The sequence below is a fragment of the Antedon mediterranea genome, chromosome 3 (assembly GCF_964355755.1).
Source record: "Antedon mediterranea chromosome 3, ecAntMedi1.1, whole genome shotgun sequence".
Lineage (NCBI taxonomy): Eukaryota > Metazoa > Echinodermata > Crinoidea > Comatulida > Antedonidae > Antedon > Antedon mediterranea.
Window position 1 is genome coordinate 30932936 of NC_092672.1, and position 27757 is coordinate 30960692.

Consider the following 27757-nt stretch of genomic DNA (forward strand, 5'->3'; position numbering starts at 1 on the left):
ACACAACGAAAACATTGTCAATGTCAACTTTAGATTTTACTTCAAATGAGTGATATCTACCAGTATTCCGTCGTTGTGTCTTTACCTGCAGATGTTATCGACTGTTTTGATCTACATAATGGCATTTGTATTAGTACTTATATAGACTTGCTCCAAAACTGTATTTATTTTTATTTTTCATGTTAGTCCAGCAGTCGATGTTGCGGGCGGTGTGTAAATATGAATTTCGAATCAACAAATGATCAAACGGACGTCATTTAAAACTAACCAACTGTATTATGAAAATTATCGTGGTACGCAAACGTCAATAAAACAATGTAAGGATAGGGCCTTGGCTATAGTCATTTCCTAGATAGGGACCTGAACAGCCGTCATTGTTCCTAGACCTCACTGGGTACGGTATGTCCAAGTCTAGAAAACGTATAGGCCACAATACATGTAGTTTAACTCTTCAATCAATCTTATGAATCCAGATATAATATTCCTAGGGACATGAACAACCATCATTATCCCTAGACTTAATTGGGTAAGGTATTCTAAATCTACAAAACGTAGGCCTATAGGCCACAGTACATCAATCTTATGAGTCCAGATATAATAGTATAGGCCTACCTTGAATAATTTAAAACTGAAAATCCAATCGTCGTCGTTGTTTTGGTATGGTGCAAATCTGTGGAATGTCTAACGTGGAAGAATAATAGTCGAAGTTGCATAAAAATGCCAATCGGCTGATACAACTTTAAGTTTTGTTCCGTTGAGTTTTAGAGTTAGAATAGGCTTATTATATGACATGCATCTTTAAGCTTGGAGCTAATATAACCAATGTTCACCATAGATAAACCTTAGTCTAGACCAGGCTAAATCAAAATGTTGGCGATAACAAAAAACAAACTATTTATAAGACCTAATTTAAATTCGGATTCGGATCACGAATTTGGTTTCGGTTATTGACTTCTTTTACCGACCCGGCGGAGGTCGCAGCATTCTCATTGCACTTATTATTACCAAAATTCTCCATATTCAAATGTACTCCTCTTTTTTACATATTTTTTAACACATAATTAATGTTTATAAATTAACGATAATACAAATATAGGCCTACATTATGTTACGAACGAAAAAAGGATGTATAACTGTACATTTTTTAAATAGAAAGAAACACATTGTTATATGCTTATTTTATTTCAAAGTGATCTAAATATGAAAAGATTTAATCAAATAATGTTGTTATTATTACATAACAATTATATAATATAATTCATATACAATTAGAAAAAAAAACAAATTATGTAATAAAGTCTCACATACAGCATATGTGTGCTTGTGGTGCCGGTATTCTATGTTAATTGGTCTTTATGACATATGACACAGGCGTCACATTTGATACTTATGTAGCCATGTATCACATAATTTGCTTATACTGTAATACTTTGGACACATAAAGTATCCAAAGACGTGGATTCTCAAAACTATCTTCTATATTTTTCTTTAAATTACAGTTTATTAGATTTTTATTTTGTCTTAAAACAATACAAAAATATACAGACGACATACAAACATATGGATCCAAGAGGATTCAAAAATGTTAAAATTCTGAAACAGATTTTAAAAAGTTAAAATCCATACATGTACAATAAATTAGAAAAATTTTAAAATTCAGTAAAAATGATCAGGTAAATAATTTTTTTTAGAACCAATTTCCCTTTAAATTAGAAAAATTATTAAAATAGCCTTTTCAGAAAGTATATCATTATTTTTGGGAAACAATATATCTTTCAGACCAAAGGTAAACCCTCTTTGACTCCTAATAAATCTATTGGTGATGCCACATACTTGATTAATAAAACATCATAAACAACTTTATAAAGTGCGTTCAGTGCCTCAGTGGTCAATTAGAATACATGTTTACTTTACATAATAATCTGTTTATTACTGCTTTCAATCTAAATATGTGCTGGAAAACAAAATATTATTTGTTTTAATAACTACAATTTATAGAGGGCGACGCTCTTTAAGTCAACGAATGAGCTAACATTACCATGGGCCAGCCGCAGTGGCATTGTTTGTGCTCAACGTAGAATTATGGAACGCCGTTTACGCAACATTTCGATTATATGAATTTCATGACGCGTTATGTGAATGAAATGCATCGATATGAATTGAATGGCGCGAATGAAATGTGTTGAATTGAATGCTTCGAATTGAATATTTTGAATGAAATGTTTTAAATGAAATGTTTTGAATAAAAATGTTTTGAATAAAATGTTTTGAATGAAATGTTTTGAATGAAATGTTTTGAATTGAATGTTTTGAATAAAATGTTTTGAATGAAAGGTTTTGAATGAAATGTTTTGAACGAAATGTTTTGAATGAAATGTTTTGAATGAAATGTTTTGAACGAAATGTTTTGAATGAAATGTTTTGAATGAAATGTTTTGAATGAAATGTTTTGAATGAAATGTTTTGAATTGAATGTTTTGAATAAAATGTTTTGAATGAAAGGTTTTAACCTGCGTACTCTTATCTCCTTTCCACGCTGCCTTTACAGAGAATCCTAACAGACCTGGGTTTGGAAATATGCATTCCACTGTTTCAGGTCTGTTAGGATTCTCTGTAAAGGATCCATATTGATGACAGCGTGGAAAGGAGATCAGGGTACCCAGGCTTAGGCATAAGAGATTGAGAAAAAAATCGCAAGCGGGAATGACATACGCCACCAATAGTTTGACTTTTTCAATTCAATTCACACATTTCATTCAAAACATTTCATTCAAAACATGTCATTCAAAACATTTCATTCAAAACATTTCGTTCAAAACAATTTATTCAAAACATTTCATTCAAAACATTTCATTCAAAACATTTTATTCAAAACATTTTATTCAAAACATTTCATTCAAAACATTCAATTCAAAGCATTCAATTCAAAACATTTCATTCATATATCGCGTCATTCAATTCATATCGATGCATTTCATTCTCATATCGCGTCATAAAATTCATATCATCGAAATGTTGCGTAAACGGCGTTCCATATAGAATGGTATATAACGCTTACTAAAATATCTCCTTACTTATGATGAAACATGTGCATAGGTGTGTTAGATTGCATTAGTTAATGTAATTTACCAAACAAATGAATTTTTAATCTAAACCGGATATAGCCTGCCCTCTATACTATTGAACAGTAAACTAATGCAACTTTCTAAGCTAAAAGTTGAACTTTCTAACGAAACTGTAGGTATTTTGTATTGAATGTATTTGACTCTGCATAAGTTTTCAGTGTATATTATATGTATCAAATTTATGAACAATCAGTTCCCGAATAGGGCTAGACATGTTATGAATTATAATAATATTTGTTTCAGCCCCTGACAAATTGATAACGCTCGCCTCACAATGGTGGCGCTGTTTGCAAAATATTAAATTGATTAATTCAAACTGAGCATAAAAATTCTCGAACCTTTTTTTCTTATATTTTCTATATTATTTTCAATGTAATTTCTACTGTACTGATAGTGTATCTTCATAGAATTTATAATTATGGTTGATGGCAAACGTGCCATGTTTAATGGCTCAAAATAGTTAAACTTATACTTGACATGCACGTATGCCTAGTGACCTCTATGATTTCCTACGCATTGCAATCGCAAACTTATGTTCTTCTCAGTTTCATACTTGCCCGATAATATTGCTTAGTAGACTCGATGTCTGTCCACATGATGCCTCTATAATATGGTTTTACATAAAATTTACCGTTTAGGTTTGAATAGAGGCAATCGTTGAACCACCAGCCGCCCGAATATTTTATAGCACATTCACCATAAGCCCAGTTGTCATTGTCTTGATCTTTTGTTGAAAATTTCACTCTTTTGTGGTTTGTAAAAGAGTCGCCTATAATAGACATTTGATAGGTAAACGTTAGCTTAATAACGCTGGCTTACAGTATTTAAAAATACATGGAATTCTATTTAATTAAGTGTCTTATCCGAGCTGGATGTAGAAGTGCATGACACAACCACGTATCTAAAGTGTATGGTTGCCATTCCATTGGTTGATTTAACATCACATTTCGTGCAATGTTTTATCTCATTCCATCTAAAGACATGCCTATTGCACGTTCGCCTTTAGTAAAACATTTGGAAATGGCCAGCGCAGCAGGCCCGCCTGAATAACTTATGAAAGGAAACCCGTCACACTACTACTGTGGAGCGCATAGTGGGTTGACATTGCTCTACTCCCACGCTGAATTGTTGATGGATGATGATGGAAGCGGCTGGTTGAAACTTTTTCTAGAACAGTACACTAGTAGGTGTGTTATAATGTTTATTCATTGATAGGGGAAGATTTTCAAGAGTTGAAATCTATTTTGTCAACTCATTTTGTTCATATCATACTAATAGAAGCCAGAAGAAAATGTTTTCACTAACAAGCTTTAAAGTCTAATTATATTTTCTATATTCCAAATTACATCGCAATAATTTACTTTTCTTACCCGTTTACTTACTGGTTCGTACATACCTTTGTTGCCAGCTATAAAGGATAAAAAGTCCATAACGTATTTTTTATCCTCGGATCCAACAGTGAAGTTAGAATACACAGCAAACCATCCCTTGTCCCCAAAATCAATCCGCAGATCATACGTAGCCGATGACGTCAGTTGATGAAGGTATTCGTTTCCCAACCAGTATTCACCGCAAACTTCACCAAAACCATTTTTATAATCTTCCCACATACGATGAAAATCAACGGATCCATCATTCCGATTCTGGATGACCTGCAAAACATTTGCTAAAATCATAACCACCTCAATTTTAAATTAAAATAAATTAACTCAAGAATTATGCGACTAGTATATCTATGTGATGGCGCTAGTTACTCGCCGTTATGCCTGATTAATCAATAGAATGACGTATGCATAAAACTTAAAAGTAGACTTCCCCCAGTCTGTATTTATTGTCTTTTTTATACTAGTCCACCAGCCGACGTTCCGGTTTTTGTCTGAAAATACAAGCTCAAGTAGTATACGTATAAAACGCCATATGTGCCAAAAATCTTTATATTTTTACTAATATTAAGTCCAACTCCGTCTGGAACCCAGACTAGCATAAACGGTATAGATATATAGAAAGATGGGTACACACAGTACAATTTCGGATACCGTTAGACCAGTGTATGTAAACTGATGCAATTAACACTACATGCCACCGTAAAGTACGGGTGAATTTAAGTAATATTTTTGTTACTTTTTCCAGGAAAGAGTGAAAGTACTCTTTCACTCTTCCCTGCTTTTCTTTTCGAATGGTAAACGAGAGCACACTTACAGTATATAACAATCTTAAGTACAGTTATTGTTTCCATTTGTTTGGTTTGATTTCAAAATTGGTCATTTCGTTTCATTTTACCGATAATCTGTTACGTAGGCTACATTCTGTACTAATACGTATGTTTCCGTATACTATAGGCCTACACTTATTATAAGCACTGCATAGATCCATAATATATATAATAACCGTCTGAGCAGCATAGCTATACTTACCGTCTATCCACCGCCACCAGTCTCCATATCACAAAACACTTCTTTGATTTCGCATGATTTACACACCTTGATCACATAGACACCGCTTTGTGCTGTTGGTAACACACTTTTAACTTCTGTACAATCGCGATACTATAGAGACAAACCAAAATGAGAATATAATTGTAAATTTACGAAAGCGTCTAAGTGCCATCCACTTTGCAATTTGTCAAGATAATGTATCTGGTCAAATCAACATAAATATGACTAGATTAACCACTGCTATCCTACATACATCCATGGATTAAGGAATAGAAGGATATGCATCAGTTTGAGATAAAAGCTTCCATGACTCTAGCCGACAGAGGACCGCCCACAATGTTACAAAATAAACACAGTTCAATTAACAGTCGTTAACAACGAAACGGTCGCGTGCCTAATATATTGTTACTGCACATATTTAAAACAACCTTTAAACTTGGTGGCTATGCTTTCGCGCGCTCTTATCTTGCTGGCGTGATTAATAGTTTATATTTTTAGCGCTAGCGAACGAACACAACTGTATACGACGAATTTAATATAACTTTCTGAATTCAATTAATTAAACGATCTCCAATAAATATTACAAGATTATTAATAAATGTAATTACCAAATTAAGTACAAAATTGTTTGTAAATTGTAGTACACTTTGGGTTTAAACATTTTGCCATGTTCGAAATCTTCCGCGATTGATCTACGCTAATGTTTTTATGACACCCTTAAAGTAGCATTTTAGGACCTGTAGTAACCCTACATCTGAGACACCAAGTATTTGTTGTCTCAGCCTACATGTAAAATTACAAAATCAGCAAGAATACTATGCCCAGCCCTTCTAGGCTTACTAGTAAACTCTATGATTTGCCAAACATTGATATAGTCATAGGTAGGCCTATTGGTAGGCTAATCTTAATTGTAGTAGCTACACTGCGTGTAATCATGACCTGTATACTCATCGTTGTCTACTTCTTGTGAGAATAATAATACAATAATAGACAAGGTACTTTTATGCTTTCGTTTGCCTTGCGTCTACTTTTCAAAACGAAACGAGCGCTAGAGAGTAGTAGAGTCAATGGTGACGTATCGCAACTATAGATATCCAGCCAATCCCGGATCAGGAATCACAGTTTTCATTTAATTAGGCCCGGTGATTGGATGTTATGTGGATGACATAACCACTAGCCTGGTACTAAAATTTAAATATAATCATATCGATAATTAAGGAGATTGATGAAGAAACCACTGCTTAGCCATATAGGCCTATTAAAAACACGTTTGTTGTACTTGTGACCAAAAGAACGTACATGGCCAAATGCATAATTTCTTATTCTATAGATTAACGCAAATTTTAATGGCAGGAGGTAGCAGACCAATATGATAATTCAAATATAAAAATCGCATATTTTATTACTAGATGGTACGCTCGCTTCGCTCGCGTACCATCTAGTATTCGTGTCCACAGATGGTTCTCAAATACACAGTAATTTCAGCGTAAATAAAACTGGCGATTTCAAATGCACGACTATAAATACATTGTCGTTTACAGAAACGAATAAATAGACACGATGATTAATGTAGTCAACTAAAATTAGCACTCTGTGAATTAGGCCTACTTCCGAAGGAGAAAATTGTCCTAAAAATGAGTTCAAATTTTTTATTTGAACTCATTTAAACAAACCCAATTTGTGTTTTGTATATAACATTAGAGTTGAGAGATGGGAAAGAGGATGAGAAAAACAATTTTTAAATATATTCTTTATCCACTCAGTAACGAAATATTGTTTTAAATGTTTTATAGGCCTATCAATAATATAACACTAAACACAGTAAAACATTTACGATTTAATACTTTTTTTAAACTGTCCCTGTTATAGTAAATAGTAAAGTACATGTAACGACACACCACTACGACGTTTATATTTTGTATAATTATTAATTAATACAAACGTTGAGAAGCAACTGTCAGTAATAAAGTTTTTATTTGTATATGTATATTTATATGTGTTTATATATCCAGCAGTAGAGCCACCCACAGTCATATTAATAAATTTTATTTGTACATGTGTTTATATATCGAACAGTAACCACATTCACAGTAAGAAAATTTCGATTCAAATGGCGATCAAAAATGGTTAATACCTATTTACAATGTTATTGTCAAAGTATTGCAATACTATATCTCAGTTGTAAGTTTATTCTCCAAGGGTCCATAGATTTACCTACTTGTGTTAAACCAAGGACTCATAAATTTACCTAAAACAAATTAAGCAAATCAATACATTTGTATAAACGTATATTAAATCTATCAAAACAGTGTTTTTTAAAGAAAATCGGCCTGTCTTCAACATTATACTGGTGCTGTTCAACCGGTTTTCAGCTATTAAAAACAATTATCGTAGGAGGAGATAGGAAAATGTGAAGCATCTCCTCGTATTATTGTGTGCAGGTATTTTTCAAGAGGACATCCATTAGACAGTGTATACCACGATCGGAAAACACCCCTATGTGGGGGGCAAATCGTTGAACCTAAATTCGTTTTAATTGTCAATAACTAATTATCTACCTCAATTTAATTAGTAAACAGGGTTACATCAGGTGGTTGTTAGCAGGCCTAATTAAATATTTTAATTTTTAGAAGTTAGTGTACCGTATATTTCGGTGTATAAGTCGCACCTGTGTATAATAAGACGCACCCGACCCCTAACTGAGAGTAAAATATCGGTATTTATAATTTTGTATATCGTCGATGTATAAGACGGCCGCGCCCAGCCTCAACAAGAAGGGAAGTCCCCCATTCCGTCAGTTCTTTCTAACTTGTTATGAATGAGTTTCGCACCCGCAACATCGAGTGCATGACCGCACGTGTGTGTGGGCTAGCCTCGCTCGATCCTTTTATCGAGAGGTGCACGTTTTCACGGACAATCGTATTCGATTAGTATCTATGTATCCTAGAAGTGTGTACGCTAGGTCTATGCTATAATCAACTGGAGAATATACTAGTCGAATACTGTGTACACAATGTGGTTGCCAAGAAGGGCTCGCTCGCGCTGGGGGTACGACGGTCGTGCGTATAACTATAATACTATTCCAATCGTAAACGTCGTTTTAAAATGAAATTTTATCAGAGCGCCTAAAACAGCTCCATAATGAACAAATCTTTTCATCATATTTAGTACAAAATCACGCTAAAATGCTTTGAAAACTAGCAGGTTGCTGTTACGCTAGTACACTGTAGCTAGGCTTACTCTTTAGACTTTAGTAATACTAATAGGCCTAGGCCTTACCTTAAAAAGCCCAGGCCTAGCCAACGAGGTGGCGATATCTGTGTGTTGAGGCATTTATGTTCGGTGTATAAGACGCACCCTTAATTTAGAGGTTAAATTTGCGTGTCAAAAGTGCGATTATACACCGAAATATACGCTACGTTATTATTTTTATTGTTTCATCCTCGCACACTCGATTTTTACACCTTTTCGGCCAAAAAAAATCATTAAAAAAACTTTTTTTTAAAGCGCCCTCAACGTAAAAAAAAACTTTTTCTTATTTCCGCCCCAAATTTTTGGCGAAATTAGGGGCGGCGGATGACAGCAAACAAACTATTTTTTTTTTGGCCTAATGTACACTAATTTGTTACTGAACTATGGAGAATTTTTTTTTCCGAAATGAAAGATGAATGAATGAATTACCAACTACTTAAAATTACCGGTCGTAAGAAAGTGTACTTTTCCGATTGTGATTGTGATGAAATTAAAACAGAATTCTTCAGCAATATATTGTTGTTGTCAATTAATCATCGACGTAGACATGTCAATAGAACAATCAAACTGCGCATACGATTTCTATGGCTACGTTTTGTTCTCAAAATAGTAATAGTTGATTCGCAGCGTTCTATAGAGGGCCGCGGTTGGAGAAACAGAGTTTGCTTGATTGGCAGCAGTGCTTTAGTAAAGGCAAGCGCGTCGGAAAATCGTTTGATGTCACCGTCGATGCATATCCTTCTATTCCTTAATCCATGATACATCCTACAGTCGAGGAATCTCCTTATAGTACGCATGTTTAATAAGGGATTAGGATTTCAGAGAACTATTTCCCAAAATCAAAGATCATTTTGACAATACCAACAAAGAGCCAGTAATTTAATATTTCGTGGAGACTAAACTAATTGAAAGTATCTTTATATAAAGTAAAAACATGTAAACATTTCCCTTGAGTTGCTGTTGGCCCCATTTGATCGTTCGGACGGTGTGATCTTATAATATTATTTTATAGTTACCTTTTCATTTTACATGACGCGATGACTTAGTTCAAGTCTAGAAATAATTCTGCGCATGCTTACAAAAATTTTAGAAAATTTAATATTACTAGAGAGTGAGCTCGCTTCGCTCACTCCCCCTCTAGGAAGTGTAGACGATGGTTCTCGGAATGATAAAAATGTTCTCCTTGTACGTTTTCTGTCGGTTACCATTATTGAAAATGCTTGACATTCGTAAAACTAAACTACTCTGTTTCACAGTGTTTTAGATGATTAATACCATTTTAAAGTATAGTGTTTATTGTTTGGTAGGGCCCTTTAGGGAGGCGGAGTTCATTTGAGGGGGGTGCTTATTCGAGGGATATATGTTAATTTTTTTAGTTTTAATAATATGGTAACATTTATAATCAAATGAAATCCTCTAATAGATATGAAAAGTGGTAAAAAAGAATAACAAATGCTTGGTAAATTGTAGATAACAGTGAGATGAATTATTATTCAAAGTGATGTTTTATTGGAGAGGCGTTTATTCAAATAAATACCATCCTAATAATTATTAATACATTATTTAATTTAAACATCTTTTGAAACTAACCGCCGTGATAGAGTGGGCCCAAGAAAGAAGACATTACGGCTTGCAACATGGGCAGACATCTCGGTCCTAACGGGACACAGATAGCCTACAGTTATTCCTGCCAGCTTACTCAATCAACTATCGGGATTTCACTCGATTTTAAACAAAATGTCTTATCATCAAATCTCCTGATGTAATTCTATAATATTATTTCCCACAATATATTCCGGTTCTTTATGGCCTATATTTAATTTGGTCTTTATTAATTTGCAATATAATTTTTATTTTTTAACTACTGTACCTACACACACGCGCGGTCCGTTCCTAAAATAAACAAAAAACTGAAATGGCTATGCAACTTAAGCTCCAGTCCTACTATCGGGTTTTTTTTTTTCTTCCTTCTTCCTAAGGGACACTGTATTGATTGATGGAAATTGCCTGTGTCAGCTTTAGGGTCAAATCTATTATTTTAACTGCTCCCTTGTGTATAAAAGAGAGAAAATAGTTGAAACCAGGTTGTTGCAAGGTGAACCCGGAAATTACTTTGACCCGCGAAGAATTGAAATTGAGTTGAAAATCTACTGTTGAAATCATATAAATTTTGTTAAAAAACGCTTTATAATATCTTCCTAAGATAGAAATATGGAACAATAGCGTCGATGTGAAAACTAATGTTATCAAATCTACGTTTCGCTGTACATCTGAGATAGATAAGGTAGGAATCCAAGGCGGAGATTTGTACCGAAGTTTTTGCATTGTACTCGCCTATGTCAGAATTAACCATAATTTATATATATATACTAACGTGGATGACAGATAAAGTGACTGTCATTGGACAATATCCTTCCGGGCGTTTGTACTTGACATCATCTGCGTATAGTCTGCAGGTGCGACTTGTTGCATCATACACCACGTGACTACAAGTTTTTGCAAAGCTGTGACATCGTTTTACACATGCAATCCTCGTCTTTACGTAAGACCACTCCAATACGGAATCAGTAAAGTCTATGTCAAGCTCTGTAGATGATGTTTGCAGATATCGCAAACATGAGGGCCCTGTGAATTTATAAAATGTAATTCATTGAAAATTTACGAGAAATTAAATAACAGTATTGACTGACTGGGTACATACGGGTTAAAATGTCGAAAATTCTTTAACTAAAATAGAATAAACCCGAATACCACATACAAGTTTAATAATCAATGGACTGGCCATGTAATGCTTAGAATTTGCTTTTGAAGGGAAAAAAGTGTTCGCACTTTTTGATAACCTTTCGTATTTTTTATAAGGTTTTCGTATTTGGTAATAACTGCTGTCACAAAAGTTTTCGCACTAATTATTAAAGTGTTCACACTTTGTATTAACGTGTGGCATTTTGTAAAAACTGCAGGTGTTTTTGTAATAACCTCTCGTAAATTTGTAATAACCCCACGCATTTGTAGTCGTGTGCAATGGTTGGTCGGTCGGTCGGTCAGTAAACACTAGCTTGAGCACGCGACTACAGCCATGTATATGGCCTTGTCTTCAATAACTGCTGTCGCATATTCTTATAACTGTAATAAAGTTGTAATACTTTGTAATAACCTGTTACACTTTTTAATACTTTTAATGAAAAACATAATAATTTAAACTTGTTTCTCTCATAATGCCTTTTCGTACTACACAATGACCGATATCATTGATCACACTTTCGATTGAAGAGAATTGTGCACATTCCCCTTTAACTTTAACATAAGATTGAAACTTCAATATCTCAATACAATATTATAGTACACTAACATAATAATATTCTAAAAGTTAAATTTTAAACGAAACAGTTACAACAATTTTAATATGCTGGAAAAACCAATAACTTCAAATAATATAGTTAATTGTTGTTACATAATATAAATATATTGCTATAACAAAGTTAATATAAAAACACAATTGCTAGAGTCCAATTGTAGATAAGGCTTTTATACTAATATTATACTTATACTAAAACTCATTAAAATAGAATTTCCTGTAGTCTGCTTTGTACAGGAAAATGTCAATACATAAATATATTCAGTAGGCCATAAAATGTAATTATAAGATTTAAAATGAGTGTAAGAAAATATAATATTGAGAGAGAACAAAACAAATTATTTATTTTTACCAAAAACTAGGTTAGATTTTGCATTGTTGTTAATAACAATTTTATTAGGCTTATTTATTTAAATTAATCGTTACAATAGTACATATCTATCACTAGAAGCAAACCAGTGAGTTTGTCTAACTGAAAATGCACGCTACATACAAAATATAAAATATGATGAGTGCGAAAAGAAATACGATGAATGCGAAAAGAAATACGATGAGTGCGAAAAGAAATACAACGAGTAAGAAAAGAAATGCGACGAGTACGTAAAGAAATGCGATGAATACGAAAAGAAATGCGACGAGTACGTAAAGAAATACGACGAGTACGTAAAGAAATACGACACTAAACAAAGAAGACACGACTAAACTTCGGCTATGGTTGAAAGTTTAAGTCTACTTTATGTTTTGTAATTATTGACTAAAGAATTATTTTTAAATAACAAAAGTTAACACAGGCAATAGAGTGTCAACGGCACAAATCTTAACTGTCTGTGATTAATTTCAGACAATATAATAAAGTGTTCAGTAGAATAGTCTCACGGGCTTGTTCTCCTCAATTTCATACTAGCCCGATAGTATCTCGTAAAATGAACGTCGTTACCCTTCCATATAAGAAAAGAAATACGACGAGTAAGAAAAGAAATAGGATGAGTACGAAAAGAAATGCGACGAGTATGAAATGAAATGCGGCGATTACGAAAAGAAATACGAAGAGTACAAAAAGAAATACGACGAGTAAGAACAGAAGTGTACGAACGACGATTACGAAAAAAGAATTAATAATTGTTAAATGATTTTTTTGCAGAGGACTAAACTTTAAATTAAGAATAGAAGAAGAATTGTCTTCCCATGGGTTTCTTCTTTACTTTCTTGTTATCTTCCTTTAGAGTTTGTTTTGCGCGCGTATTATCTGTAAGTCTAAGTCAGATGGCCGTAGCAATTGATATTGGCAATTACTAAGGTGCATGCACGATATGTTGATTTACTTGCTGACAGTGCCACACAATTATTGGAAATTATTTTTTCAAGTTCACAATATATTTGTGTTTATTGGAATTAATTAATATTTCAATGTACACCATTTTACGATAACCATAGTTTATATTATTGTATTTATACACGTGTGATACCTCCCTCCACATCTTTTCAATAACAAGTTAGAACTAAAATTTCACAGATGAACATTCGATTTAAAATGCATCTCATCGCGAGAGTTATCTAACAGGAAGCTAGCCTCTTCCTTTGTCTTTAATTGAAAAAAAAAAACATACCTGATGATACAATTGTAGCCTTTAAAACAATCAGGCAAAGAAAGAACGTCCGATAAATACACATTCTTTCTTCAATATTAACAAATTTAAATGGGTCTGCTTTTAGTTGCTCGGTGAGGAATGGTGAAATAACATTTGCTAAACTTTTACATAAATTGCGCTATAACTCGGAGTATTTACACATAGAGGGAGATATTTTGGAAAGTTTTACATAAAGAAGAAGTTTTACACATCTAAAATATACATTGCGTGGTCACTAGTTACTTCCAAGTGACAATTTCTTTACCTCTAAATATAGGTCTATTGTTTTTAGAAAGCTATTTTAAAAATAACTAAAAGAAGTGACAACTTCTAAAGGCCAGCTCAGACAGCGTCGTACGACGAGGCCCGACGAGCCGACTCGTCGGGAGAAAATTAAACATATTTAAAGTTCTCCCACGGTGACCTAAAAAACTATCCATCGCAAGACGACTTATCTCGTCGGGTATCAACTCAGACAGAACCGATGCTATCTGAGTTAGCCTAATGCTTCTTTTAGGATGATAAAACACGTAATTAAGCAGCAACATTCTAATGATTCCTTGGGGGCTTAAGCCTATACACAGTTAATTAAGTTTATTGGTACACTAGTCTTTTCTTTATTTTTTTAGTTTTAATGTCAAATTAATTTGTTTTTATGTTGGTAGTAGCAAGGAAATGTTTTAACAGGACACTGAGCTCACCTTAAAAACTTTTAACAGTTCTTTGATCGTATGTCTGGTTGCGACAAATACCAACAGTGCTGTATTATGCACATGTTCTCCGCGGCGCGCAGCAGCATGTGACAGATCGTGTCGCAGCCACAGATAAATCCTTTTATCGCCAGAGCTAAACAAAAAGTGTGCAAATGAATAATTGAGGGCGACATACCACATTCGTTAATAGCTAACGAAATTTCAAGAACTTAGCAGCGATATTTACTATTTGTGTAAGATATATAATATATATTAAATTATTCATACGTATTATCTAGCCTTTGATCTAAATAAATTACAAACCTTTACATTTATCGTTTAAAAAATTACATTTTACCTAAACATATTTCATCTCCATTTTCTAAACAAAGAAGACACGACTAAACTTCGGCTATGGTTGATAGAAGATTGAAAGTTTAAGTCTACTTTATGTTTTGTAATTATTGACTAAAGAATTATTTTAAAATAACAAAATGTAACACACGCAATAGAGTGTCAACCGCACAAATCGTAACTGTCTGTGATTAATTTCAGACAATATAATAAAGTGTTCAGTAGGATTGTGTCATGGGCTTGTTCTCCTCAATTTCATATTAGCCCGATAGTATCTCGTAAAATGAACGTCGTTACCCTTCCATATGATACCAAGAGCAAATCCATCCACGTCATCAAATATACCGTTCAGATGAGTGTTAAAACATTCGGTAAACCACCACGCTCCATGGTAAGTATCAGAACATGCATTTATGTTCATGTCATTATCCTGGTCTGTTGTTGAAAACTTCATTCCTTTGTTGCGGTATAATGAGTCACCTATGGATGTGATGAATACAGTAGTAACTATGGAACGTAATCTCTTCTTTGCGGTGACGTGATGCTCTTATACTCTTTTTCATTATGCTTTTATACTATTATACATCATGCTAGTATACAGTTATTCTGAATGCTCTTATACTCTTTCGTTATTCTATTATAGGATCTCTAATGGCAGATTGTTTACGCGCATGGCGTGACTGCCATGAAAAAAAGTTTACATAAAATTGCGTACCATCTAGGTCGTATCCACAGATGATTCTCGAATACACAGTAATTTCAGCGTAAAAAATGTATGTACCACCGCAGGACCATAGTACAGGGATTTTTTTTTTAAATGCCAATTTTCGACCTTTTTATTTTTCGATAAAACTGGTTACTATAGCAAAATTAACATGCGCAGAACCCATTAGTAGATTCTGCGCATGTTTATTATGCTATAGTAAGCATTTATGTCAAAACTGGTTACTATAGCACAATTGACGTGCGCAGAACCCATTATTCGTCTCTGCGCATGTTTATTATGCAATAGTAACCATTTATGTCAAAAAATAAAAGGGTAAAAAATCGGCCATATTTTGAAAATTTTCCTCTACTAATAGTACATTGTCGTTTACAGAAACGAATAAATAGAAACGATGATTTATGTAAAATTAGCACCCTGGGAATTAGACCTTGTCTTAAAAATGAGTCCAATTTTTTTATTTGATCTCATTTAAACAAACCCAATTTGTGTTTTGTACATAAAATTAGAGTTGAGGGATGGGGAAGAGGATGAGAAGAACAACTTTTAAATATTATTCTCTATCCACTCAGTAACGAAATATTGTTTAAAATGTTTTATAAGCCTATCAATAAAATACCACTAATCACAGTAAAACATTTACGATTTATAATACTTTTTTAAAACTGTCCCTGTTATAGTCGATTGAAATAGTAAAGTACATAACGATACACCACTACAACGTTTAAATTTTTTATCTATATATAAATTTACGTAAGGGCAAAATTCGGTAAATCGCGGCTTACTTTTAGAATTTTTACTCGGTGGTATGTAAAGTTGGTTCGTACTTTCGGTACTGATTTTAACCACCTGATGTAACCCTGTTTACTAATTAAATTAAGTTAGATAATTAGTTATTGACGATTAAAACGAATTTAGGTTCAACGATTTGCCCCATATAGGGGTGTTTTCCGATCGTGGTATACACTGTCTAATGGATGTCCATCTTGAAAAATACCCGCCACAAAAATGCGAGGAGGCTTCGCATTTTCCTATCTCCTCCTACGATAATTGTTTTTAATAGCTGAAAACAGGTTAAACAGCTCGAGTACAGTATTATAATGTTGAAGACAGGCCGATTTTCTTTAAAAAATACTATTTTGATAGATTTAATATACGTTTATACAAATGTATTGATTTGCGATGAATGGAACATTCCAATCTCTGTGTCGTTCCACAAGTGTCTATTCCCTCAGGCGTCGTAAAGGAAAGTACTGTATACTCATAACAGAAATTCGATCCATTTTTTTTTTCAATCTGTGCTGCAGAGGTTGGATATAATTTTTTTTAAACGGATATTGAGCTAGCGTTTTCAGTCGCCGTAATTTAATATTTATTACCGATTAAATCAAATTTATGATTTGCCCCGAATAGAGGTGGTTTTCACAAATTGTTTAACATTATATATAAACATACGTCGTAGTGTATCGTTACATGTACTGTACTATCTCAATCGACTACGACGGTGATAGTTTCAACAAAGTATTACATCGCAATGTTTTACTGTGTTTAGTGGTATATTATTTGTAAATGTAATTGTAATGTTAATTAATATTTCGTTACAAAATAAAGAATATATTTAAAAATTGTTCCTCTTTGCACCCATCCTCTTCCCCATCTCTCAACCATAATGTTACATACAAAACACAAATTAAGTTTGTTTAAATTTGACTTAAACAATTGGTCTCATTTTGTGACAACTTTCTCTTTCGGAAGTAATTCCCAGTGTGCTAATTTTAGTTGAGTACATAAATCACAGTATCTATTTAATCGTTCCTGTAAACGACATATATTATTGTCCTGCATTATTGTACATTTGAAATCGCCAGTTTTTTAACGCTGAAATTACTGTGTATTCGAGAACCATCTGTGGGCACGACCTAGATGGTACGCGAGCGAAGCGAGCGTACCATCTAGTAATTATTAATTAATACAAACGTTGAGAAGCAAATGTTAGTAATCTACTCACAGTCGCAGTAATAAATGTTCCACAGTAACCACATTCACAGTAAGACAATTTCGATTCAAATGACGACAACAAATTTACAATATTGTCAAAGTATTGCAATACTATAATAAGTTTTATTCTCCAAGGGCCCATAAATTTACCTACTTGTGTTAAACCAAGGGTTCATAAATTTACCTACAAACTGGGAGTCTGAGAGATTGGAATGTTCCATTTATCGCAGATCAAAAGAGTTGTATAAATGTATATTAAATCTATCAAAATAGTATTTTTTTAAGAAAATCAGCCTGTCTTCAACATTATGATGCTGTACTCGAGCTGTTCAACCGGTTTTCAGCTATTAAAAATTATTATCGTAGGGGGAGATAGGAAAATGCGAAGCATCCTCCTACTGTGTGCGGGTATTTTTCCATGGACATTCATTAGACAGTGTATACCACGAATGGAAAACACCCCTATTTTGGGCAGATCGTTGAACCTAAATTCGTTTGAAACGTCAATAACTAATTACCTAACTAAATTTAAATAGTAAAGAGGGTTACATCAGATGGTTAAAATCAGTACCGAAAGTATGAACCAACTTTATATACCATCGAGTAAAAATTCTAGAAATAAACCGAGATTTATCGAATTTTGCCCTTACGTAAATTTACATATAGATACTATTACGTGACCAGAATTGACTTTTTTATTTACTTTAATTCTAAGAGCATTGTTTATATTGATATTATACAGAATTATTTATTCATTCATACTCGTAAAAAGTATACAAAACCAGCAAAATATGGCTTATGATTGAAAAGGACACATTTCTAAACAAAACTCGGGTGCAGAAAAAACAACTACAGTATTGATCATAATATTTAAAATAATGCAAAATGTAAATGTGTGGCAATATTCCTGTCGTACCATTTATATTGTTTTAGGCTTTATTTTCTGTGCTCATTTTTGCATGCGAATCTACAGCTCATGTCGGTCGGTCGGTTGGTTGGTTGGTCGGTAAACAATAACTCAAATTTGAGCACGCGACTGCAGCCATGTATATGGCCTTGTTCAAATATGACAGGTCAGCGAAGATGAATTTCTTTCGAAAGATGGTCCTTTGTTTGACAATGGTTTGCCCGACTCGACTAATTATTAATCTTGTATAACAAATTAATGGTTATCCGTCAAGTGCGAATAATAAAAAAGAATAAAATTTAAAACGAAAAATACGAGAAAAGAAAATAAGAAAGAGGAAAAAGGGGAAAATGGATAAAAAACGAAAAATGAATCTAAGACTATTTTAAAAAGTGGTGCGACGGGACTTTTTGTAATGTTATAAGAAAAAACAAACAAGACTGATCTTTATCACGATTCTTTATACTTTTCTTCTTCTTACTCTTGGCGGAGGTTGCAACTCTCTGATTGTTATTACTATACTAGTATTATTCAATTACAGTCAGCAAACTGGATTCAAGAAACAGGGTCTGGCAAACTTGTTTTTTTCGAGCGCGTGTGTTTAGCAGATTTCGCGCGAGTTGAGAGATACATTATAGTCTTCAGTTAAGATAATTAGAAACCAAAAATTTGGTTTTTTTCTTCTTTTTTAACCTAATGACTCATGGTCCTAAAATGGTATTTAACTTAATGTAACTTACCTTTAGATGATAGAGATGTAACCATCATAACGAGAAATAACGTCCGATAAAAACACATCGTGTTGATGAACTTAAAACAAGGTTCTCGTTGCTGACGTTTGGATAAAAACCTTTGCTATAAATAAAGTAGCCGATGAAGCACTCAGTGTGCCAATTTACTGATAGAGGGAGATAAATTGATCTAACCAAACAAACAATTGATAGTATTTTGAGAAAACAACAAGCTATAGTAGACTGTAGCTAATAATTAAATAGCATAGGTAGATACTTTACTTAAATAAATGACGATTACATAAATAGTCACATTATATAATAAACATAAAGATATCTACAACTTCAGTTGGGTGCAGGCTTATACGTTTAAATAACAACCAAGATTGAATTTTGAAGTTTGTAAGCCTACTACTTTTAACATTCCCACCACTGGTTCTTGGGAAACTCTCGCCCCCAACCGAACATACTGGCGTTCTAAATTGGTAACTGGTCACCAATTATCTGCCAATGCATTCGTTGCTGAATGTGAAAGGCTTTGTAGCATTCGTCACCAGCAGAGTAACCTAATTGCAGATGTTTAAAAATAATATTTTGGACCTGAGGTTATCGTTTATCAAGATGGGATTGGGCCATATAAAGAAAAATGTGTACAGAAGTTAAAATATTCTTAAGAAGCCTAGTATTTAAGGAATAGTGCCTTTTCCACCATTTTATGTACTCTTTATGTTATTCTATATTCAAAAGACCTCGTTTTCGGATAAACCAATAACAATGGATGATAGAGGGCGACATACATTTACCGATACCGGAGTACTTTAAGCTTGGTTCCGACTTGCGACGCAACGTAACGCAACCTACGCAACATAAGCAAAATGCCCTTCCAATAATTGTGTTAAACCTGCGTGAAATCAAACCTGCGATATATGCAGCACTATTGCGTCGTCGGTTCCCACATTGATTACGCAATACATCACTTTGCGTCAACACATCGCTGCGTTGCGTTCTAGTGGGAACCACGCTTAACTCTCCTACGTTAGTTTCCGATGAAAGTGAAGTCATGATTTACGACACGTGACCCAAGTGCAATGGTGAATGCCCGTTTATGCTATTACTTTTCCAGTGCACTTTAAAACACGTCTATTAATTACAGATAGTCATAAAAATAAACAATGATTGATAGAGGGCGACATATAGCCTTTGCCCGATGAAGTCAGTTGGATTAAATATTGAGCTTTTTCATAAAGAAAATTATAATTACTAGAGGGTGAGCTCGCTTCCCTCGCTCCCCCTCTAGGAAGTGTAGACGATGGTTCTCGGAATGTTAATGTTCCCCTTTATATACGTTTTCTGTAGGTTACCATTATTGAAAATGCTTGACATTCGTAAAACTAAACTACTCTGTTTCACAGTGTTTTAGATGATTAATAACATTTTACAGTATAGTTTTTATTGTTTGGTAGGGCCCTTTGGGGAGGCGGAGTTCATTTGAGGGAGGTGCTTATTCGAGGGATATATGTTAAATTTTTTAGTTTTAATAATATGGTAAGATTTATAATCAAATGAAATCCTATAGATATGAAAAGTGGTAAAAATTGTGTTATTATAAATGTGGATGGACGTTTATTAGATAGTTGGGTTGGGGGGGGGGGAGGATTATTATTCAAAGTGATGTTTTATTGAAGAGGCGTTTATTCAAATAAATACCATCCTAATAATTATTAATACATTATTTAATTTAATCATCTTTTGAAACTAACTGCCGTGACAGAGTGGGCCCAAGAAAGAAGACATTACGGCTTGCAACATGGGCAGACATCTCGGTCCTAACGGGACACAGGAAGATAGCCTACAGTTATTCCTGCCAGTTTACTCAATAAATCTCAGCTGCTATCGGGATTTCACTCGATTTTAAACAAAATGTCTTATCATCAAATCTCCCTATGTAATTTTATAATACTATTCCCCACAATATATTCCAATTCTTTTTGGCGTATATTTAAAGGGGGATTCTGGGTTTAAAATTGCTTTTAAGTATCGTTTATTCATTAAATAAAAAATATTATAACAATATAGACATGTCAGAATGAAGAAGTAATAACGAGAAATTAAAAAAATTAAATTTCATATACATTTTAGGGTAAATTCATGGAAAGTCTGTTTTTCAGCAGCTTAGGGAAGCTCATTAATATTCATGAGATATTCACAAAATCACGTCACCAGTGGATTCCAAACTCGCGACGTCATGTACGTTGTGTTTGTCAACTAATTTACATCTCTCTCCCCTGTCAAACGACGACCACCCGATCATTGTGAAATACATTTTTTGTAGATTTTCTAAGCTAGGCCTAAAGTGTAATAATAACAGTAGTAGCATATATTTATTTGACATTTAATGAAATACAAAATTTAGTACAGATACGGAGTCATAAATTATACTATTTTTATACCTCTATAGTACAGATCGTATTATCGGCTTCACGTACAATACTACTCTAGGCCTAGCCTAATAATAATATGGGCGAGAGCCATTCTGACTAGGGATTCCATGCCACGATGGCTACGTTAAAACAATGGGGCCCATGGGCCTAGCTAGCCTACTACTAGACGATTGGCCCATAAATAACAAAACCCATCCTATCAACCAAACTCCTAAACAATCTAAACCTAAAACGTTCTACAAAATCGGCTGTAAATATTGAAGCAAAACAAGGTCCGATCGCCGTCCACACGTATGGTGTCCCGATCGTCTAAGTAGGCCTAAAATAAAATAGGCTTAGTTTACTCTCCAAAAAAGCGGATACTCATGCATCAAGCAAGTAGACCAGGTAGTAGGAAGGAGACCTAGCCGATCCGGCCCAGTTAAAAATTGAGCTAGCTAGTGTAGTAGACCCTATTATATGCGAATTGATACTACCAGGCCTTTTACTATAGTAGGCTGCACTACACAAATATTCCAACTCTCTCATTCGAGCTATATTATCTATACCATTCCGGTAGGTCAAGTCGACCTTCAATCAAATACTGTACATCGTTCATGTTTTTTTGATTTGATTTGATTTATTTCGGCATCAGTACATAAAATATCACAGACATACAATTAAAATTGGCAAATATAAAAAGACCAATATAAAACAAGGATGTCAAGGATAACTCATAAAAGTCCTCTACGGACTTGTTTCCAATGAGGTCCTTTGAAAGAACAGCAAAAAAGACAAACAAAGCAACAATAAAAATTACAAAAAACAGCAAAAAGGACAATCGAAAAAAGAAGAAGCGCTAATTAAATAGTTTCTAGAGCTAGTGAACGTTCCTGTAGATACGTTTTAACTTTACTTTTAAAACAACAAACAGTTTGTGATTCCTTAATGTTAATTGGTAAATTATTCCATTCTTTAATAGCATTGTAAAAAAAAGGTCACATGTGCCATTGGCTTGATAGTTGGGATTCTAAAATTAAAATTGCATCCCCTAGTATTGTAATTATGACTGTCTGAAATTCTAATAAAACGATTGCATAAATAAGGTGGACAACAATGATTAAATATTTTAAAAACATGACAGACTCTAAGAAATTCGACACGGTCTTGGACTTTTAACATACCAACGTCGTTTAGCTGAGATTGACCAACATGAGATCGGGGACCTAACTTTTTTATAAAACGAACCATTTTGTTTTGAGTCGTTTGTAATTTTGATTTTAAATTTTTATTTACCGTAGAAGACCATGAGCAAACCGAATAATCGAACATCGGTTGGATTAAAGCGAAACTAAGAATTTTGCGACAATGTGAATTAAGAAATGATGATTGTCGGTACAGAAATTTCAGTCTGCCGTTTGCTTTGTTTATAACAGAGCGGGCAATGACGTCACCTGATACATTTTGGTCAATCTCAATACCTAGATATTTGATAGATTTTGATCCATTTATAGTCGTTCCAAAGCAAACAATATAGAATTCGTTTACTTTGCTTAATCTGCGTTTAGAACCAAACAGGATGCATTCGGTCTTACCCATATGAAGCGAAAGTTGATTGTCGATCAGCCAATTATTGCATGATACGAGATTGTTTTGGAGTTTAGATTGGATTGCGATTGGATCTTTATGGGAGTAAAAAATTGCACAATCGTCAGCGTACAAAACAACTTTACAATCACTTTCGATACTAGATGGTAGGTCATTCACGTAAACAAGAAACAAGAGAGGACCCAAAAGGCTATCCTGGGGGACTTCACATCCAATCTCAATAGAGTTCGATTTGGTACCTTTAATATCGACAATCTGATTTCGCCCAGACAGGTACGCTTGAAACCAACCAATAGACCGGCATCCTAGATACTTAAGTTTTTTACACAAAATATCATGATTGACCGAGTCAAAGGCCTTTTGGACATCGAGTAAAACCATACCCGTAAATAAACCATTTGACATTTGAACTCTAAGGTGATCTCTAAGATGGATAAGACATGTGTCGGTAGAAAATGATCTACGAAAACCGGATTGATGATCGTAGATAAGTTGATTCCTTTCAAGGTAATCGGAAACTTGTATATATACCACCTTCTCCAGAATTTTCGAAACTGAGGAGAGAATGCTTATAGGTCTGTAATTGTTAGCCTCAGTTCTGGAATTCTTTTTATGAAGGGGCGTGACTTTTGCGAGTTTAAAATCCGAGGGAATACGTTCGTATTTAATGGAGAGGTTAATTATATGTGTTATTGGTATTTTAATATTAGGAGCTCCGTCTCTAAGAAATTTTGCAGGAATCTGATCAAGGCCTACACTTTTAGATGGGTTGAGATTTCTCAATTCCTCTTCGATAAGGCTCTCATCAATTTCTTCGAGAGAAAAACCAGAAACATGTTTGATTTTGCTATTATAGTAATTTTTAAAGGCATTCGAACCCCCACTAAAAAGGTTACTGGGAGAAGGCAATTTCTTCATTAAATCGGAAGCAATATTTGCGAAGTATTTATTGAAATAATTTGAAACTTCGCTTTCATTATGGCAAAGATTCCCATTAACATCTAACGAAACAGTGCTACCCTTTTGTGGCTTATTTTTATATCCCAAATCTTTAAGGCATTTCCAGAGTTTATTGGGATTATTTTTGTTAACTTCTACCTTATTTAAAAAACATTCAGATTTTGCTTTCTTTATGTCCTTTTGTATGCGATTACGTAACTTACGAAATGCATCGTAAAGGTCTGGCCTATTTGGGTTATTCTTGAACTTATTTAATAGTGAGTCTCTTTCTTTTATGGCACTTAATATTTCCGGTGTCATCCACTCTTTAGATTTTTGTTTTAGGCGCACCTGTTTGAGAGGAGCCATTCTGTTTATAAGAGACAAAAATATTTTTTTTAAAGAGCACCAGGCAAAGTCCACATCTGATGAATCGAGAACAGGCGACCAATCAGATTGTGTTAATTGCTCATTAAAAATATTAACATCGTAGTTCTTAAGTGAACGAATTTTGATAGTTTTATGTTGGTTAAATTTATATTTTAAAGATTTACGAGTACAAAACGTTAGGCTGTGGTCACTAATGCCTACATGGATGACACCCGATTGCAAATTTTTTTGCGAATGGTTACATATGATAATATCTAAAACTGTTGATGTATACTTAGTAATTCGAGTTGGTTCCTTTATCAGATGGGTAAAGCTAAAAGTTTCAAGAGTTGTTTCTAACATTTTGTATATTGATGCAGATTCATTTTTCAAATTAATATTGAAGTCACCAAGGACAATAACTTCGACATCTGGTCGAATAGCAGCCAATATATTTTCAAACGAGTCAATAAATAGCTTATATGATTGACTTGGTGGACGATAAATTGATCCAACAACAATAGGACGCGTCCTCGGAAGCAAAATTTCCATCCAAATTGATTCAATACTTTCAGAATCCAGGTCCCGGCGTTCGCGTATAGATAGTCTTTCCTTGACAAAAAAACAAACACCTCCTCCAGACCGATTTCGATCTCGACGGAAAACGTTGTATCCTTCAATGTTGAGCTCCGCATCAGGAACAGTTTTATCCAACATAGTTTCACATATAGAGATAACGGCTGCATTGGTTTTTATTGCGAGTAGGCGGAGTTCAGACATCTTTGGCAGTATTGACCTTACGTTAAGATGAATGAAGTGAAGTCTTCCTCCACATTGAGATGGATTCCGGGTCCCGGGTTTGGAGAAATATATGTGATTATAGACGGGTATACTAGACCCGACCAGTTTGGTATTGTTGTATCTGCTTATCACGTGACGATGCCAGGCATGGGCAGCAGAGAGAGCACGTGTATCGTCGTCTCGCTCGATCCTCAGCAGGAATGTACAGTATACGTTACGCTTCATTGATTTTGTGAAAATTATTTTTGCGAAAATCGGCAAACGTAAAGTGCAAACATATCTAATTTTTCACTGTTTTGATGAATTTTCATAAAAAATTGACTTTATAAATGGGAAGACCGACTAAAATTACATCAGATAAGTATAATTTTACAAAAGTAATTGATATGGTTTATGATAACGAGTCGTCGGAAGATGGATCATTTCACGAATTTCCTATTTTGTAACCACAGTGTGATTTTGCCGTAGCTGCACTTGTAATCTGGCCTGATTTCACAGCCTTCGTTCTGCTTCACTGGGCGCTTATATAAATTGAAACTTTTACCGTTCAAGAGACAAACAAATATATTTTACATTTTTTACTATTCATTTTAAACCCGGAACCCCCCTTTAACTTGATCTTTATTAATTTGCATTATAATTTCTATTTTTTAACTACTGTACCTTCACACACGCGCCCTATGTTTTAAAATAAACAAAAAACTGAAATGGCTATGACTAATGACCAACTTAAGCTCCAGTCCTACTATCTGATTTTTTTTTTTTTTCGTCTTCCAAAGGGACACTGTATTGATTGATGGAAAGTGCCTGTTTCCAGTCACCTTTAGGGTCAAATCTATTATCTTAACTGCTCCCTTGTGTATAAAAGAGAGAAAATATTCGAAACCAGGTTATTGCAAGGTGAACTTATCTTAAACCCGGAAATTACTTGACCGGGAAGAATTGAAATTGAGTTGAAAATCTAATGTTGAAATCATAAATTTTGTTAAAAAACTCTTTATAATATCTTCCTAAGATAGAAATATGGAACAATAGCGTTGATCTGAACACTAATGTTATCAAACCTACGTTTCGCGGTACATCTCCGATAGATAAGGTAGGTATCCAAGGCGGAGATTTGTACCGAAGTTTTTGCATTGTGCTCGCCTATGTCAGAATTAACGATAATTTATATATAGATAATACCTTACAACCTCTAAATCAAGCCCACTGGGCTTTTTTTCAAGATAGACTAATTGAATATAACATGAACAAGGTAATTTGATGCCAGATAACTTGTGATGCAGATATAATGTATGATGAAGTGATGATATGATCATACATTTATTTTCAGTTTAAAAATGGTATTTTGATCACAAATAATATCTCAAATATCCTATTATTGAGTCAATATTATTCTAGTAGCAATTCACAAAATTTACAGCATTCATTTCGAAAAGAAGTTCCCCTTTTTAGTTTGCAAAAATAACTTAGAAAAGAAGCCCTAAATGCGTATAGGCCTAAGCTGATGTTTTCAATTCGCGCGAAAAAAAAAATCGGCTAAACAACGTTAGATCCTTCTTTTAAACTCAAAGGTCTGATAATGAAAACAAAGTCGTGTTACATAATTCTACATTATTGACGCCCCAGGATATTTTTCAGCCTTATATCCGTTTGAATGGTTACATTGCTGTTTCGTGTTTTTAATTAAAAAGTGGAGTTAATTGATTTACATCAAAATACGACTACGATTTCAGTCATTTCCAATTTAAACGCTTTTGCAGCAAGGCGAAAAGCAGTTGATGCAGATTTTTCAATACATCTTTATTGCCGAATCCAAGTAAGTAGATTTAGGTAAATTAATGTTTGTTTTCACACTTTGATGTTATTTTCCTATCACTCCCTGCAAATGCAAGTAAAGTTTCTTGTCTAAAGTACACGTGAAATGCGATTAGCATTGGACTCGAACCCACAATCTCACCATCAGTCCAACGTTCAACACACTGAATAACCGCTCTCAGTTAAGTTCTGTCTACACTATCAAACTTTATTAAAAACATGTGAGTGCCCATAATGGACATGATGATGTCATCACTACCATACTTGGGCATACCACTACCACCATTGGGCACATCACACTTTTTTGTTAAACTAGTTTGATAGTGTAGACTGAGCTTAACTGAGAGCAGTTATGTAGTGTGTTGAACGTTGGACTGATGGCGAGATTGTGGGTTTGAGTCTCTCATCCCATTGCATGTGTACTTTAGGCAAGAAACTTTACTTGCATTTGCCTCTCTCTCCACCCATGGGGAAGAAAAATGGGTACACAAGACACAAACTGCGCTGATTACTAGCTCCCACATTATGGGAGTATGCTGCCATACGTGTTTGATAAACGAAAAATGAAGAATAATGTGAAGCGCTTCAAGGTTTTGGGGGC

At 34.1% G+C, this 27757-nt stretch overlaps 1 protein-coding gene across 1 annotated transcript; it reads right to left on the reverse strand.

Moving 5' to 3' along the window:
* Window positions 1–3655: 3655 nt before the first annotated feature.
* On the reverse strand, window positions 3656–25317 carry LOC140044297 (uncharacterized). Its single transcript, XM_072088775.1, has 4 exons — window positions 22918–25317; window positions 5606–5671; window positions 4522–4777; window positions 3656–3894 (listed from the first exon to the last, which is right to left on the reverse strand). Exons 1-4 carry the CDS (start codon window positions 25315–25317, stop codon window positions 3656–3658), a joined length of 2961 nt encoding a protein of 986 aa, XP_071944876.1.
* Between the last annotated feature and the right edge of the window lie 2440 nt (window positions 25318–27757).

Excerpts from the sequence above, each read along its gene's own strand:
- LOC140044297 (XM_072088775.1), bottom strand. The coding sequence starts at position 25,317 with ATGTCTGAACTCCGCCTACTCGCAATAAAAACCAATGCAGCCGTTATC. Across the intron at positions 4,778-5,605 it reads GCGGTGTCTATGTGATCAAG|GTCATCCAGAATCGGAATGA; the intron begins GTGTGTAAATCA and ends AATGTTTTGCAG. Across the intron at positions 3,895-4,521 it reads CTTTATAGCTGGCAACAAAG|GCGACTCTTTTACAAACCAC; the intron begins GTATGTACGAAC and ends TGTCTATTATAG.